Genomic DNA, 18,069 nt, shown 5'->3' on the forward strand with positions numbered 1-18,069 from the left:
GTCAGAAAGTGGCATTTAAAAGGCTCCAAGGATTTATTTCCATAGGTATTTTTAGAGGTTTCTTATTTGTTTTTCACTTTCTCTACTACATATTGAGGGTGGAGAATTGAGAGACAAAAATTGAACAAAACACCAAAACCACCGTAAAAAAGGCTCACTTGCTAACCATCAACAGTGTGAATTTTGGAATAAAAATATACCTAAAGTAATTTGATACTGTAAGAGACAGCACAGAGAATGTGACATCTGTGAAGATGCCTGTAAACTACTTGCTACTTGAGGATTTTTTCTACTCATGGTTCTGGCATCCATTAATGTTTCCTTCCCTGATCCTGGCACTGTCTAATCTTGCCCAGCAGCTGGTATAAAATGAGAAGACTGGGAGGAGGCTGCAGTGTTGGCTGGCAAATAAAAAGGAAAAAAAAGAGAAAAGGAAAAAAAAGGGAAAAAACTCCCAAACAAACCACATTGGTCAGCCATATCAACCTTCTACAAAAAGAGGGGGAAAAAAAGTAACTTTGCTCAAAGGAATAGCTGGTCCTGCTTTTTAACTCACCCCAACTTCTGAGCTGTCCTTTCCTCTGCCACCCTGCAAGGCCAGCCTGTTCTCCTTAAGAGGTGAACTCCTTCAACTGACTTCTGTGAGAATACTCTCACCCATTTATCCCAATCTCCTGTAACCCTGGAGCTCTGATCCTCTACCTGAAAGCTTTTTAGATTTGTCTGAACCAGAAGTAGTTAAAATGAAGGCTGAAACCTTCTGCTGTATTCACTGCTCACTGCCTGACACACAGGCACATGTAGGGGAAACATGTAATTTTAATATACATATAAAAATTAACCCATTGATATCTATATTTATTAGTAATTAAGTGCAGATTTGATGAAGGCAAAGAAAAGTTTTCTTTCCAAAGACCCTGGCCAACCCGAATGAGTAAAGGTACTCTGATGACAGCAGTTAAATGAGGGCATCAAACACACACTTTAAAATCGAAGGAAGTTTGATGTTGAGAACCAGAGAGAAGGTGGAGGTTTCCATGTGAACAGAATAGAATATTTTCAGTAGGAAGGGAGGGACCTAGAGTGACTATCTAACTGCCTCACCAGTTCAGGGCTGACCAAGTCGAAGATCTTAAAGCACATGCACAGGGTGCCCAGAGAAGCTGTGGCTGCCCCCCTGGATCCCTGGCAGTGTCCAAGGCTAGGCTGGCTGGGGTTTGGAGCAGCCTGGGATAGTGGAAGGTGTCCCTGTCCATGGCAGGGGGTTGAAATTATATGAGACTAAAGGTGCCTTCCAACCCAAACCACTCTGGGATTCCATGATGGACCACCTCTCTAGGAAGCCTCTTCCAGGGTTTGAGCATCCTCTCATGCTTCCTAATGTCCAGTCTAAACCTCCCCTGGGCAGTTTTGAACGATTCCCACACATGCTATCACTAGATCCCAGGGAGGAGAGACTCCCTTCCTCAGGAAGATGCTGCAGGGAGCAGTGAGGTCTATCAGACCTCAGCCTCCTTCTCTCCAAACTAGGCAGACCCACACTTCAGCCACTCTTCACAGGACATTCCTTCCAGCCCTTTCACCAGCTTTGTTGCCCTTCTCTGGATGCATCCAAGCACCTTCATATCCTTCTTAAATGGTGTGTCCAGAACTGCACACAGTGCCAGAAGTGAGACTGCAACAATGCTGAGTTAGGTGGGACAATCCCCTCCCTTGGCCACCCGGTTTTGCTGTGTCTGATGCACCCCAGGATGCGGTTTTTCCTCTGGGAATTTCAGGGCACAGAAGGATGACACAGCTTCCTGCAGCTTTAGTTATCCCCCCAGTCATCTGGAAGCCCTCCAAGCACCTTGTGTAAAACATGCAGATAGTCAAAATTGACAAATAAATGAGACTTTGCTAAAGATTCTTCCAAAGTTTCTCTGAAAATTTCAACAACCTAAATGGCCACTGCAGTTATTTTGGTTTAGGTGATCATATCACTTCCAATATTTAACTCAAATTCCACATTAATTCAAGAAGTGCACATAAGACTACAGCCAAAGACCAAATACCTAGCAAAAATAAGAGCTTGAAAATAAGAATTGCTGAAATTCATTATACGTTTACATTCGTTTTTTTCGTCCAAAATTTAAGACTTGAACAAGACAACAGCACTAAGCAAAACATGCAAAGCCACTTACATCCTTATTTGTTTAAATTAGAAAGCTGATATTTTCTCTAGTGAAATCAACTGCAATTTTAAAATAAATATATCAAAGGCAAAAATGTAAACAGCACCAGGCCAACATCTTAACCACACAGAAAGGAAGCAAATTGGGCAGGGTAAAGAAAAGTGGTATAAAACCAGTGTTCACTAACCCCTCTACAAATACAACCTAGGCTGAAACAGCATATACAGGATTCAAAAGAAAAATTCCCAGTGTTAATGTTTAAGTAATTGTAATTCATAATCTTCCTCCTGGCACATGCCAGATTTTATGAGAGCTATAAATCTTTAACGTTATTGAAAAAAAGAAAGGTCTTGAAGACATACATGCCATGTGTATTAGCTCAGAGAAACTAGATTAATCTGCAGCAATAAAAAAAAGCCAATTCTGCTAAGCCTGATTAAATATTTAGGTCATATTGTTTCTGTGGCAGAATTTGAAAAATGCACAGCAAATAACATCTTTCCCTGAGCTTGAAGACTTAATCACTGTATTTTCAAAAGGCAGTTACGTTACAACACGACTCTACAGGAAAGCCAATATGAAAGTCCTTAAAAGAAAAATAAATGAAAGTATAAGCTAATTAAACTAGTACGTTAGTCAATACACCAAACTACCTCTGTACACGTGGGCAGAAAGTCATGACATGCAGTGAACATTTTATTACTGTTCATGTTTGATAATTTGTGTTCTAGGAAGTCCTATTAGTCACTACACCCCTGTTCCCCAAGACAAACCCAACCAAAATACATTCTGTACTCAAACACTAAATATATGATAACAAGAACTCATTAGATCATCCACTGCATAAGGATTGATTTATATTCAGCCTGAAATATCACCAATTAATGTTACTCCATACAGTATAAAGAGCTGAAAGGCAAACCATCCCTCTGCCTATCTCAAGGCAAGGTTGGATGGGGCTCGGAACAATCTGGTCTAGTGGAAGGTGCCCCTGCCCATGGCAGGAGGGTTGGAATTATTATTTTTAAGACATCTTCCTACCATGGGCCAGTCTAGGATGCTGTGATTCCTGCCAACAGCAAAACACATCGTATACATCCATGCAAAAATAGAATTTCGGATTAAATTTTTCATTTCTGTTTAGTACACTGCCATTCATGACATGCAGGTCACCCTATGATCCTGATGAAGCACAGCAGAAATCTAACTATGTATTTGTTTTTCCACACCGAGAACATTATGAAAGATTGACATGCCCATGTTCATGGAAGGGTATTCTGGGCTTCTTTGGGGTGAGTTTCTGCCACTGTGGTATTAGCACAGTTAAACTGCTAAAGAAATTCCTCATTTGTCATATAGTTTAAGTATTTTTAAGTTGTTATTCTTATGTTAGAGTCATAATTAAGATGAAAGAGACCTTAAGGGGTCTCTAGCCAGACCTCCTGCTCAAAGTGGGCTTAAAACTGAACCCACACCTGAGCAGGGGTTTATCTGGTTGGGTCTCAGAAGCCTCCAGGGACAGAGATTCTACAGCTTCCCCATGCTGCTGACCCAATTTTGCCCTGACCATGAAAAATTGCCTTCTTCCCTCAGCCTGGAACCTCCTGACCATTGTCTCTCATCTTTGGGCCACACTCTTCTGTATAAAGAGCCTCACTCCATCTCCTCAGTAGCACTCTCATACACATGGGAATGCTGCTCACCCTTTCTGAACCTGCTGCCGTAGCTTTGCCCCAAAGCCTTCTTTCCCCCAAGCTAAACAAGCCCAGTGCCCACAGCCCATCTTCCCACACCAGTTCCCAGCCACCATGCAGCCCCCCAATGAACTCCCTCCAGCCTGGCAAGCCCTCCTCCATGTCTAGAGGCCCAAAACCTGGATGCAGTTTTCCAGGTGTGATCCAACACAGTGGTCTTGCCTTGGCACAGTTCAACACCTCGCACTCTCAGATGTGTTTCACCAGGTCCTGTGGACATGGATGTGTCAGGTCTCAAGTAATTCTGACTTGATCCTTTTCCACTGCTGGCTTTTTCCTTCCTCCTTGACCCCCACCTAATGTCCTCTTGTAAGTAACATTCTCATAGATTTCTAGAAATACTTCATTCCTGCAGGCCTTCTTTTCAGACACAAGTATCCCTAAATTTGTATTTTACATCATAGAGTGATGACAGGACTTTAAATTACATTACTGCAAAACAGCAGTTTGGCAGTGAGGGGTCACCATGGGGTTAAAGGTGCCATAACAACACAAAAAAGGATGAAAATTATTTAAATACTTAAGAAGCTATTATTTGTGATAATGTGTCACAGATGTAAGTTCCCATGCCCTGAAGCAGCACTCTGTCACAGTATTGGCCAAATGTACACAACAGGCTTATGAGAGGAGTATTATCTTTATGCATGAAAGTATTTATAGTGAAGGAGGGTAAGGAAATGAAAACCAAACAAGTTCTGGAGATGTCTGATAGACTGAAAACAAAACGAGAAATATATGAGATTCTTCTACAGAAAGACCAAATGACTTCTGTACAGATGAAGTTCCATCAAAAAGAACAAAAGGATTTGGATATTAAAAGCAGACAGAAATAACGGATGACCCATAAGCAAAAAAGATATAAAAGAGCTTGGAGGAAGTGTCTATTCAGTTGTGATGTTTCAGACAAAGGCAAAGGCTTTAATCACCCAGATGCAATGGTTACTTGGAAGGCACATATCCCTGTCAGCTTAAGAGATGCTACTATGGGAATGTTGTTTTGGAAACCTCCTGTGCTTTTATCCTTTGGCTAGACACTTGTGATAATTCACAGGCTCTGCACAGGATTACAGGGATGCTACAACTCCCTCATTAACACAGGCATTTGCATCTCCGTCTGCCTGAACCTGGAAAATCCTCCATCGGGAGGCAATGGCAAGGGAGGGCACAGCACGGGAGGGCAGAGATGTCTGAGCCCCTGCCCTGCTTCCCCCACCCACCATTCACCCATCTGAGCAAACTGGGGGACTTGGAGACTATTAGCACGCAACTAACGAGTTGCAGAAGCATGTCTCTACACAACTTCATAGTACATTTTTTTATTTATTACAAAAGTAAGTGCATTTACTTCACCTAAAAGCCTGTTATTTCCTAAACTCGCTGAAGGCCATTACCATTAAAAGGGCTGAGTCATTCAACAGTTATAAAGGCCTGCTGCACAATAAAGTTGTTAAATCCTGATTTTTTTGCCTGTACCTACAATTTCACCCTCCATTTACAAATGTCAGATGATTCAATGTGCATTATTGTCTTCGAGAGCCACAAAAACTCCAGTGAAAATACATGGTGGTGGGGAATGCCTTGCTTTGAGTACTTAAGAGACTCAGAAATTTCATAAGCTGTTGTTTTCTATTCCCAAAATTCATTAGAAAGCCTATTTGAAAATTGTCACTGAAGTGTGGCGTCTGAATGAACCGAAACATTCCATATGTGGTGGAAAAGAAAGTTTTCAGGAGGCATTTGGAGGGCACTGACACAGGTCAGTTGGATATTACACAGCTCTGCTTCCCTCCCTGCAGCCACTCATACCTATCCTGACTTCACTCTAGAGGGACATTAGTTTACTGAACTGCAAAGCTGGAAAAATACTAGACATATATAATGACGTCAGTTAAAATGTGAAATAAGCAGCAGCCTGACAAGGAAAAAGAAAAGTAATTAATGCTGTATTTTTGGCTACATTTTTGTTCCATACTAATGTTTACTTAGAATCATTTTAGTTTGTCAGATAAATCCTTGTAAGTTCATTAGTCATTCATTTCTTTAAATCACAGCGCAGTTTTTTCCAAAGAAAAAATTTCTGAAAAAGAAGGAGTACATGTTGTATCTGAATAAAGCATTAATGAGCCAAATACCCTGCAACTGAGGATAAATGACAGGTTCAAGCAAGTGATTATCTTGAGTCACCTCTGTTTCTGTCAAGGAATATTGTCCCACAAATATGTTTCATTCAAAACAAACTGAGAAGACAAGACTGCAATTTCTAGGATTCTACTGGAATGGCAAATAATAGCTTCTAAAAGACTATCAGAATTCCCTTGGTTTTTTACATCCCAGAAAAATCTTATGCAGGACAACTTATTGGTATGAAACAGTCTTTTTATAATACAAAAGCTATATGGATCACATCTAGATATCTTTAAAGTCCTTTCCAAACCAAACCATTCTATGACTCCCATATTAGACATCCAAATCCCAAATAATACAGTGGGTCACAACCCAGCAAATATTTCAGGGGCCTTAATCTTTTTTCCAGCTAAAAGAAATCACAACTGCAGTAGCAGAACTGGAATACTGCTACTGGCTTTCTCATTTTTGCTTACTGTAACCATTAAACATGCAGAAAACTTATGCGACACAACTCAGAACAACCTCAGTCTACTCTGCAAATTCATCTGTAAAACAACACTGAAGTGTATCACAAAAATAGTTATTTCTCTACCGGTTTCCTCAGATACTTCTTCCTCTCTGTAGAAGAGATTCACAGGATCAACAGTTTCAAGGTTCCACCAAAAAAAGGAAGTTTAATTCCCCAGTTTGAAGACTATATCAAATTATACTGATTCCAAAGAGCTTATGTGGCACAGTAAAGATGAATGGCCCATTCATAATAATTAAAGATGTCACAATGGGGCCTTCTGCCTCCTAACTCCAGCTCTGTGTGACACGTGTAATGCTCTAGATTCCCCGAAAAAAGGATCAAGGCTTCAACCCACCTCAGTTCTATGCCAATTTGAATCATACCTCCTGTCAGGCAGTGACTTGCAGTTCATAAGACACTGAAATACCACACAATTCTCTGGATGGCAGAAGACAAATGAGTTGTACTAGTGTCTTGCCCCCAAAAATGACAGAATTATCCTGCTGGCTGTGGCCTACAAGTCAGCAGACACAGAAAAAGTGGTTGAGGGTAGAGCAAACTACGTTGCACAAAGCTGAGCTTTCAGAGTGATGCTTACTTAGATGCTAAATACCTTTTAAAGCCAGATCAGCAATCAAAATGTCATTTTTAAGGTGTCCTGTGGCCGTTAACTGCAGAGCAGAAGATAAGGTAGTTTAACCACTCTGCTCCATGTAAGAAGACCCTGACACAGAGAGAAGAAACTGTTTCCCCAGTAGCCCTCCGTGGCTCACACTGATCCAATTTGTCCATCTGGGAAGTCTCCACGACCCATGAGCTGGAGGTCCTGGGCTGCAAACACTTCCAATGGCACGTCGGGCACTCAACTGCTCACACCAGATGGGGCACAAGGGTATTACTGTCCCATCAGATGCCACTCAGAATCTCCAGCAGGTTTGACGAGACTTAAACCAAATTCAATGATATTTCCATGCTGGAAACAGCTGATATCAGCCTAAAACCTCATCTCCATATGTTACACACAGGCAAAAACAGTCAAGCCCCCATGGGGTACCCTTCTTGCCATTGACATAGCTAAAGTAGCATTTTAATACATTTGACCACAATTACACTCAACTTTTAGTAACAAAGGATGCTTCTTTCCTCTTAAAAAATTAACTTAGTTCTATTTACATCCCTAAGTCATACCAGAAAGAACCCATTTGCTACTAATATTTTCTTTTCTCTTGTCCGAACAATTGTTGTCTCCCCTTTTGTCACAGCCTTTCCTGCTAATTGCAATGACACCTCCCAATTCTGGAATGGCTGATCAGCTTATAAGCTTCCCCACAGCTAATCTAGGTCAACAAGCTACTAATAAGGCCAGCATATGTTTCTTTTATTTAGCGCTATTGAGATCTTTTCAAATCTCTTCTGTCTCCCAATAAAAGGCACCCCAGGGATGCGAGACCCACTGCAGGCTTGAGGAGTAACAGTGGCAGAGCAGAGAATGAGTGGTATAAAAAGCACTGCATGAAGTGTAGTGAGGCTGTGCCTGTGCACAGCTCAGGGAAGGGAAGGCAAAGCTGCCCAAGGTTTGACCAGGTGACTCAAACTGTGTCTCCAGGTGTCCTGCTGTGCACACAACCTCGGCTACTGGCAGCCCACAGGTGAAAAGCAAAACTCAGGCTCAGAGGCTTGAACTTGCTTGACCTTCCATTTCCACAGTGTCCCCTTTCAAATATGGTCTGAGCATGAGAACATCAGTAAGGCCGTTTTTCTGAGAAGACATTAGTTTTCACTCTACTTGGAACACTTAATAAAAATGGGTTTGCCATTTCTGTAACATACTGCACTGCATAGCGGCTGAAAAAAAAACTAACTCATTATAAAGCAGTTTCTCATAAACAGAATATCACTTTATTACAGAATCATAGAATGGCTTGTGTTGTAAGGGATTTAAAGCTCATCTTGTTCTGCCCACTGCCATGGCAGGAACACCTTCCACTGTCCCAGGTTGCTCCAAGCCCTGTCCAGCCTGGCCTTGGACACTGCCAGGGATCCAGGGGCAGCCACAGCTTCTCTGGGCACCCTGTGCCAGGGCCTCCCCACCCTCACAGCCAGCAATTCCTTCCCAATATCCCATCTCTCCCTACCCTCTGGCACTGGGAAGCCATTTAATATCCATGCTAGACAATAAATGCTTTCTTCTCTAAACAAAAATGCTACAAACTATTTCAAAGTTAAGAAGAACTAAATTGTCTTTGAGGATTTTAATTCTTACTTTTGAGGTGAAATCAACCAGTCAGTTCTGCAGCCCACCATTCTGAAGAGGATTTATTGCTAAAACCTGTATCTTACAGCACATGGTAAATGCCACCCAAGCGAAGGATGGAGGAAAAATCAATACAAATTTTTCAAAGTAACAAATGCCCCAGTCTAAGTATCGTATGGCAATGTAAATTTGCTGGGATGAACAGGTCATCAGCTACTGCTTTAAGGCACACACAGAAAATCAAGCAAGCTGGTAAGTTGCAGATAAATCACCTGAAGCTGTATCCACAGAAAGATGCTTTTTGCCTGTTCATCTCAGTGATATGATGTGTATATGAAAATAGTCAGGGATAGGAATTACTAAAAGCCACCATTTGTATCAAAAGGTTCTCCCAAAGCATGGAATTGGAGAAGGGCTGCAGGGCATCCTGCACTGCCAGTGAAACTAACATAAAAGGTTAAAAATCTCATTTAGAAAATTTAGAAAATAGTCATACTATTGTTAAAACTTTCATTGAAATAATTTCTTTCTAGAACAATCCATATGTGATTCATAAGAGACAAAAAATTACCTATTATTCTTGAACAGCTCAGACTGGATGTACTTGAGTTTCACTATCAGAAACATGGATTTTTGACTATTTCCCTCACGCTATTTGCAGAGGCAGATTACACTGCTTTAGTGAAACTGTTCATTACCTCAATTCTTTCCTTTCTTCTTTTCTTTTGGTTAAAAAAGAAATAGGAAAGCTGATGCTCAGAGGATTCGCTATTGAGCAGTACAAAGCTGATGCTTAGAGGGTTCAGTATTTAACAGCACTGGCCACAGGGAACTAATTCCAAGAAGCTTCATGGTTTATTATGTTATAATTTAACCTGTGAAGTCTGTCAATGTCTGCTGCCGTGGGAGCAGAAGCAGTCTCTTTTCTCTAGGGCTTGCCATTGTGAACACTTCTCTGCTACAATTAAGAGATCAGTAAACTGAGATTTAATTTAATGGCCCAATTAAGAGACGGAGATTTGAACCCAGATTGTAAAAACCTTGTGCACTGATCATTCATACAGTGCCATTACAGCCTACCCAAGCCCAGGCTCCTGGTGTGCATGGTATGATGCAAACCTGTGTGTTTCAAACCATCCCCAGAGCTGTGCAGCTCTAAGCAATGTAAAACCCTTGTTCCAAGAGCACAGAGAAGGAATAAAGGAGGGAGGAACCAGTTTTTTGTTGTGTGTTAATAAATGTATAGGTTGGCGATTTTGCCATAAATCTATCACTGAACATCTTACTAGGGTTATCTTGCTTTTTGATTACTGAAAGCTGACATTCCTGAAATAAAAGAATTTTTCAAAATAAGGTTTCCTAGTGTCAAAGAGCTTCAACTCTCAAATCTGGAACAATTTTATGAAGTTTTCTATCTGAAAAACTGCTCTAATTTAACACCATTCATTACCCTGCTGTAAGAAAGAAGCCAGAATGATAAGCTTAACAGAATTACTGCACATCCTATTCACCTAATTTGATTTGCGTAATTTAGACATCTCAGTTGAAGTTTCAAATGCCAACTCAGCTCAAATCTTATAATTTAAAAATCACAACTCCTGTATGAGAAGAAACACTTCTGTTTTATACCCACACTTCTAAATGAGAATTAAATTAGAAAGCAAACAACTTTGAAGCATTCAGGCAACAACCTGGATTATGCTTCCAGGTTTTTCCCCTTAAGAAGCACCTTTGACTTTGGCAACCCTATCTCCCGAGTTCTCTGCTCCAACTATCCCATCACTATTCTCCAATGAAAGAGGAAGCTCTCTGTTAAAAAACTACCCAAAAACACTGTGGACATCAAAGAAAAAAAAGCAGCAAAACCAGAATGCTGAGAGAATCTAAAGCTGTTGTGGGAGCCAAATTTATTTATCTTCCTATGTGAGCAGCCTAGAGAGTTTTGAGCCAGCAATTACATCTCATTATTGGCGCTGCTAAAAGGTACTATTAAGCAATTGGTAAATTTTAATTTCACCACATTCACACACTAGCAATTTCAGATTTTTCAGTTCAGTGTAGACCCTAATACATGGGTCACACAGGTCTTGCTGCTCTATAAACATTTTTGTTCTTTGCTGAAGCACAGTGATTCACGCAAATTTTTCTGAGCATAAAATGGATCAAGAGCAGCCCTGAGGAGAAGGAGCTGGGCGTGCTCCTGCCTTGAACTCCCTGTGCTCTGGGCTGAGCCCAGCATGGGCAGCAGGGAGGGGAGGATTCTGCCCCTGTGCCCCATGCTCAGGTGAGAGCTCACCTGCAGAGCTGCCCCAGCCCTGGGAACAACAGCACAAGGAGCTGGAGCTGCTGCAGCCAGGCCAGAGGAGCCACGGAGATGCTGCCAGGGCTGGAGCAACTCTGCTCTGGAGCCAGGCTGGGAGAGCTGGGGGTGTTCAGCTGGACAAGAGCAGCTCCAGGGAGAGCTCAGAGCTCCTGCCAGGGCCTAAAGGGACTCCAGGAGAGCTGCAGAGGGACAAGGCATGGAGGGACAGGACACAGGGAATGGCTTCCCAGTGCCAGAGGGCAGGGTTGTATTTGGTATAAGGAAGAATTTTATTTACAATTACAGTAAGGAAAACAATGGACAGGTCTTGGAGCAACCTGGGATAGTGGAAGGTGTCCCTGCCCATGGAAGGGAAGGTAGAACAAGATAGGTTTTAAGGTCCATCCCCACTGAAACTATTCTGGTATCCTAAGATATACCTTGCAGTAGCAATACAATGTTCCTATAGAAACTCACACACGACAATTTACAGCCAATTTTTAGTCCAGCATAAGCTGGGCTTAAAACACACAGTTTAAAGTAACATTCTGTACTCTTTTCTTAATAGTCATAAATATTTTTACTCAAGAAAATCCCATCAGACTCCTATAAGAGGAAATCATACCAGAGAAATTAAATTACTAACATAGAAAACCATAGAGCAATTAAATGGTTTGGTTGGGGAGCTGAAACTTCTCAAATACAGCAATACACATCATCAAGGATGGCAATTTTCACAGTAGCTTAAGAAGCACAATTGACCCTACAAAAAGGTGAAGACTTTGCTGAAGAGTGAAAAGGGAATGCAAGGCTTCATCCTCCCCTCAGATGAGAGACCTGAACAACTATAGTAATGCAGTCAGATTTTACAAACATTGAGGTTTATGTACTTACAACTTCTTTTAAAAAAAGAAAAACAACCTTTACAGCCAGTACATGGTCTAAAGCTTTGCTCTCAGAGCACATACAGCAGGGCTGTGATGACACTCAAGTACAACCTGCTGCATCCCATAGCATGCAAAAGTTACACAGGTCTCTGATCTGTATCCCTTTAAAGCACACATTCTTCTTTAATTCCATTTGACTCCTACAAGCAGCAGGAGAATTCACACAAACCTCTTTCCTCATGTTGTTTCCTGAATCTCACTGAAACTTTTATGACTGTCAAAGAAATCAACAAAAGTGCAATCAATAAAGTTCTTAGTGGCTCACACAGCTCTGCACATGAGCAGCTGTGGTAATAATGTAGAAAAGAACAAAGACTGGATGGTGTTTCTAGCTCCATGAAGTAATTTAATGTTAAAAGTGCACGTCTAATTAGCGAGGTGCACGGCAACCTCTAGTGGCATATGCCTGCTTAGAAAACAGCAAACATTCCAACACATGAAGCCACAGGAAAAGCATTTGCCTGATGTGATCAGCCCTCTTCTTGTCACTAATTTTATTACAATGGCACGGAGAGGACTTGCCAGAGCACAGCTGATCCAAGGAAGACCCTCCAAGTGTTCCATACACTACAGCAGTCCAGCAAGCTGGAGAAAAGCCAAATATCATGAAAGCTGTTTCCAAATAGGTTAAAGGAATTAATGACAACTGACTTGCAGTTTTAAGGGACAAACTGAATACCTATACTACTGTGCAGGTGCATTTAAATATAAGTTCAAGATACTACAAATGGCAGCACTCCACAGTGCAGTGCAGCATCGTCACAAGCACTCTGCTGATAAAAGAGCTCTGTGCAATTAAACACAAACGCATGGCAGCAGGGCACAGAGAATCTCAGAGTCACAAAATATTCTGATCTGGAAGGGACTCCACAAGGATCATGGAGTCCAACTCTTCAGCCCATACAGGGATCAGAGGAGGCAAAAATCCCAAAGTCAGGGCAATCTACAACAGAGGACATCCAACACAAAGTGAACCCTGGATCTTACTAGGAAACATTTATTACTTCTATTTTTAACTTCCAGCAGCTGCTTGTGATAGATTTACACAAATCTAACAATTTTCATGCTTTGCTGGAACACGATACAAATTACCCAACATTATGAAGTTGTATTTTACTGAACTTTTAAGCGCACTACATTGAATATTCCCAGCTCATTCTTTCACAGAAAACAGTCTTCAGAATCTAAAACAATTGGCTGTCTCTGCTCAGAATAGGATTAGGAAAAAGCCTGCATGGAAATGGAATTAATTCTCACATTAAGGAAGGAGTCATTAGAGCATCTGGTGAGGTTTAAATTATGACTGTCTATTCAGTTGTATTGCTAAGCAGATTTTAAGTGTTTCAGAGCTACTTAATTTAGAAACCTATACCCTGAAATACTTCATGTAATATAAAGCACTACCTTGGATTTATGCTTTTCCTGTGCAGAAAACACTTTTTCATTAAGATGCTTGTACTCTGATGGTAGAAGCAGAATAGCAGTATAAACATACATATTCTACTTTGGCATCATGGAACAAAGCTGGGTCCATCACTGCTGGCTAAATTCAATAAATGTGGGTAAGCAGACTTCCTAAGGTAGAAAAAGGAAGGACCATATATGACTCAAACATCAACTTCTTAAGAAATATGTGTATTTTTATTGCTTTCCTTGATAATTGAAACTTTATAGCTAATCTGTGTATTTTGAGAGGAAATCAGGTTAAAATTCCTCCTTTATGGTGTTTAAACCTGCCAAGGAACCCAAGGCTGTAAAGCTCCTGAGAAGAAAATGCAGCAAAGTTTAACAGGAGACAAGCTGCTCCTGCAGCTGGCTCTTCCTTTCAGTCTGCCCATGTCCTAGTCCCAGAGGACATTTTACAGCAGATTTTAATACAGTTTTTAAGTAGAGTCTTTTGATTTATAAGTAATCATGACCACTGCGACGAATTAAATTCCAGTCTTGGTGGTTGTTTTTGCCTCTTGTCCAGATGTACAGTTTTCTAGCTCCAGAATAAGATCCTCTTTTGGTAATACTCCTCTTGTTTTCCTGGTTCTTTTTCAAATCTAAAGTCACCTCCTTCATTACAATTTGCACTTACAATAATATGGAGTGTCTGGCTACAATAAGACAATAGCTTAAAAGCAACAGCACAGATAGTATATATCAAATAGCCCTTATTCCCTTTTTTTTGTTTCTTCATTTGACGAGTATGACCATTTTCTCTATCAACCCTTACATTATTTGCAGGCAGAGCAACCCTGCTGGCACCCAATGGCTGGAATAAACAGCATCCTTCTCTTTGCTATCCTACCAGACTAACATGTCTACAATTCTGCAAATGCACTGAGGCCTCAGACTAACTTACAGAATCAATGAACTACTGAACCATGTAGGTTGGTTTCCCATTAGGGTTGGAAAAGCCCTTGAAGACCATTGAGTCCAACCATTCCCCAGCATTGCCAAGGCCACCACTGACACATGTCCCCAAACGCCACATGGAAATGGCTTTTAAACACCTCCAGGCATGGGGACTCCAATAGCTGGACTTGATGATCTTCCACTGCGACAGAATTGCCTTTCCCTGTTTTCTGCCATTCACCCCTTTGCCTTCTTTCTACACGTCAGTGTCAAGCAGCAGCACAAATCTGTCTGCCTCCAATAAGAATATCACAGCTAAAAATCAAGGAGCAATGTTAAAGTCATGTTGTAACTACGCATGTTGAGAGACATGAGAAATAAGGCTCCCAAATGTTAGAGGACCCTGCTCAAGTGCTGCATTAAATGAGTGAAACTCTTGGGTCTTGAGACTAGTGAGATAACCACTTCCTGCCCCAAATATAACCAGGGGAACACATCCCACTTTGGGCTCCAGAAACAGCAGCAGAATAAAAGAGAACAAAATCAGAGCCCAGGATCCCAGGAAGAAGCTCTGAAGTGTAAAACGAAGTATCATGGTAAGAGCTAGACCAAGTTTTTGAGTATCAGAGAAGTGTATTTCACACTACACCAGGATCTCCAATTTGATAACATTTCAAATGCTTGGAAAACTCAGACTTCATGTCTATGACTTGAGAAATGAACACAGCCAGTATTTAAGACAATGTGTGTGGCAAGCAAGGGGAAAATAGCTCCATTTCAAACTCTGAACCCTCTTTACTTCTGCCAAGGTATGAAAAGAGGGCAAGTATCAGGCAGGTGAAAGGCACCAACACAATGCATTCATTCTGGTAACCTGTCCTACTTTTACCACCAACCATTTTCAAAAGAGAAGTGTCTTGGACAGAATGAAATCCTTAAGAACAAGCTGTATGTCATGTTAACCCAGTCCTTGACAAAGTGTACAGGTACACAATTATTATTTTTGGCTAGCAGTCTGTACCTGACAAGCCCTGTAACAATTTATTCCAGATCACATTAAAAAGGACCTTCCCAGTTTCCCCTGGAGCGTGGAGCAGGGCTGGCTGCCAAGATGAGAAGGATGCCTGGCACAGGGTTACCTGCCTTTACAATGTACTCTGCAGCACAGAAACACAATAGGAAAGACCAACTTCAATATCTACTTCTTTAAAGTTGTGGCATTGCTTTAGAACCAGAGCAGATACTGACTTTTATTACTATACAGGATAATAAACTTTATCAGTTGAAAAGCATTGATCTAGGCTTTATTGTCCATATTTGCAGGGTTTTGTCCCAAAATGGTCATTGCATCATGTCTAATTTAAAAAACAGACCTTTTGCCAAATATGCAGGAAGAAGTTGAAAATCCATGCTGCACAGTACTTGAGAACCAACACTCAGTGCATTTTTATAATACATGGATACATGTATGGATACATGACTGAATTTGTAATTCACACAAATCCCTGACAACCTTCTGTTTGGAATGCTGTTAAGAAGAGCAAAAGGCAGAAGTTTCTCAGACAGAGAAACTAGTATTTTTTCTGTCCATTCAAAACAGGTTCAAATATAGAGCAAGTAAGATTTATTCTGGGATTATTTAGTTATTCAGTTATCACTTCTGCTATTTAGTTCATTGGTATCTACTAAGGCATGTAAAATTAAAGTTTCTGTACTACTAAGGCATACAAAATACACATTTCCCTACTGAGTTTCAGTAAAAATGATTTTCCAGCAGAGCCTTTATATTTACCTGATGATCCTCTGAGCAGCATACTGATGAAGCGAGCGGAACTGTGCTGACATATTTGCTAAGGCTGCCAGACAATTTGTATGAAGGTATTTGTCCTGTCAGAAAGAAGAGGAAAGATAAAAAAACCAACACACCAAACTGTTCGTTGGACACATAGTGACACCACTTGCAGGCATCATTCAAAAGACTGAGTAATATATGTTGTTTTAAAAGCACAGAGCAGAAATGCAAAGTGTGTATGTTTGCTGATGTTTTAACATGTTTTCTTAAAATATAAGGCTTATAAAAGAGTGATTCCATACCAATTTCAGTGTGTGTGTGCATATATATAAATATATATGTATAGACAAATATGTATATGTCTTCCTGTGCTCATTTACAATGGGACCACAGCTGTAACAAATACAGGAAGTAATTTTCCTCCTCTCTACCTTCCTCTCTCTCCCTCTTGTAGTCTTATCCTAAAACTTTCTACTTCATAACTCATCTCCCTGTTAACTCTTTCACAGCATTTTATATATCCCACAACTATAACCATTCCATACTTCAGAACACTGGTCCTCCTCAGCATCCCTGAAACCATTTGACCAGATAAGCATTTAACTGATGGCCCTGACAAAGTCAAGGGCTTTCAAAGAATGAAACTTGTCCATTTATCCTATCCAAAAGGGATTCATTTCTGTATTCAAGCCTAAAATAGTCCTTTACATAACAGATTCTAAATACTACAAAATTTGTTCTCATTCTTTCCAATTCTTTTGATTATAAAAGGAAAATTCTTAATTCTTCCAGTTTAAAATATATTTTATTTTTTGGCTACTGTTTAATGTAAAAAATTCTGTGCCTTTAATTGTTGAAAATATTCAGAAGTGCGTAATACTATGTTTGTGTTTGCAAAAAAGGTAAAAAAGCAAATGCTTGAAAAATGCCCAAAATCAATCTAGGCTATTAGGCTCTAAAGTTAAAGCAGTTTTGGTTTGCCAGAACTCAAAACGGTCTTGTGGCCCAGTCCCTGTCAATACTTCCTAAAAACACTAATGATAAATAGACCTGAAAGTCATTTGAGAGATTCAACAGCCTATAATGCATCATTGCTTCTAGCAAAATCAAGGAACTCTTTCTCCTTATATGAAGATGAGTTTGATGCCTGAATTGAAGCGTTTAGAGAACTGTACTTAATGAACTGGATGACCACACAGAAATTGCATAAGAAGTTCAGAAGCACTTAGAAAATACAGCTGATCTGTCCATGTTCTTCCCTCCTCCAAATTCAGATGCCAGCTGGTTGCAGCAGAATGAATAAAATCATCTCCCCTATTTGAAATTGAATTCAAGCTGCTGATGTTAGGAATTCACAAGTGCTCCAGGTAAGTCTTACCCTTGTCCGTGTCATGTTGTACTGGATGGTTCTTATCACAACCAGTATCAGAAGACTCCCAAGTGAGATTTCTGTTAGGACACGCTCAGCATACCAAGTGATATTTTTCAGTATCTGCAAAAGAAAAAAATAAAAGAACAAGGTTCTTCAGTACCCAGGTCTGCATAAGAACACAGGAAGCTGTCTGGAATCTCACATTCCTTAAGACATGAATATTAGTTTCCAGCCTCAAATGTGACTTAATTTTTGTATTCCAAAGCATAATTAAAACAAAACTTGAAAGTCAGACCTCTGCAGCATTATCACCTAGTACATCTCAACCATGTTAAGTCATGTGGAAACACACCAAGTGTAGAAAGACGATTACATTTGGCACTTCACTAATTTCTACGTCCTGTGCCACCACACTCATATAGTCATTTTGATCTTACCTTTTACACTTTATAAAGTCTCCATTTACACTCAAGACATCTGAATAATTCTGCCA

General features: G+C 40.5%; 1 protein-coding gene across 1 annotated transcript in view; it reads right to left on the reverse strand.

Annotated features, from left to right (window-relative positions):
- Positions 1 to 18,069, reverse strand: part of DYM (dymeclin) — a 207,783-nt gene that overhangs the window by 93,531 nt on the left and 96,183 nt on the right. Inside the window, exons 14-15 of the mRNA XM_085043464.1 lie at positions 17,583 to 17,696; positions 16,205 to 16,299 (exon numbers count right to left, since the gene is read on the reverse strand). Of these exons, the coding sequence (XP_084899590.1) occupies positions 16,205 to 16,299; positions 17,583 to 17,696 (209 nt within the window). The remainder of the gene's footprint in view (positions 1 to 16,204; positions 16,300 to 17,582; positions 17,697 to 18,069) is intronic.

The sequence above is a fragment of the Lichenostomus cassidix genome, chromosome Z, assembly GCF_008360975.1.
Source record: "Lichenostomus cassidix isolate B80296 chromosome Z, HeHo_3.0, whole genome shotgun sequence".
Classification (NCBI taxonomy): domain Eukaryota; kingdom Metazoa; phylum Chordata; class Aves; order Passeriformes; family Meliphagidae; genus Lichenostomus; species Lichenostomus cassidix.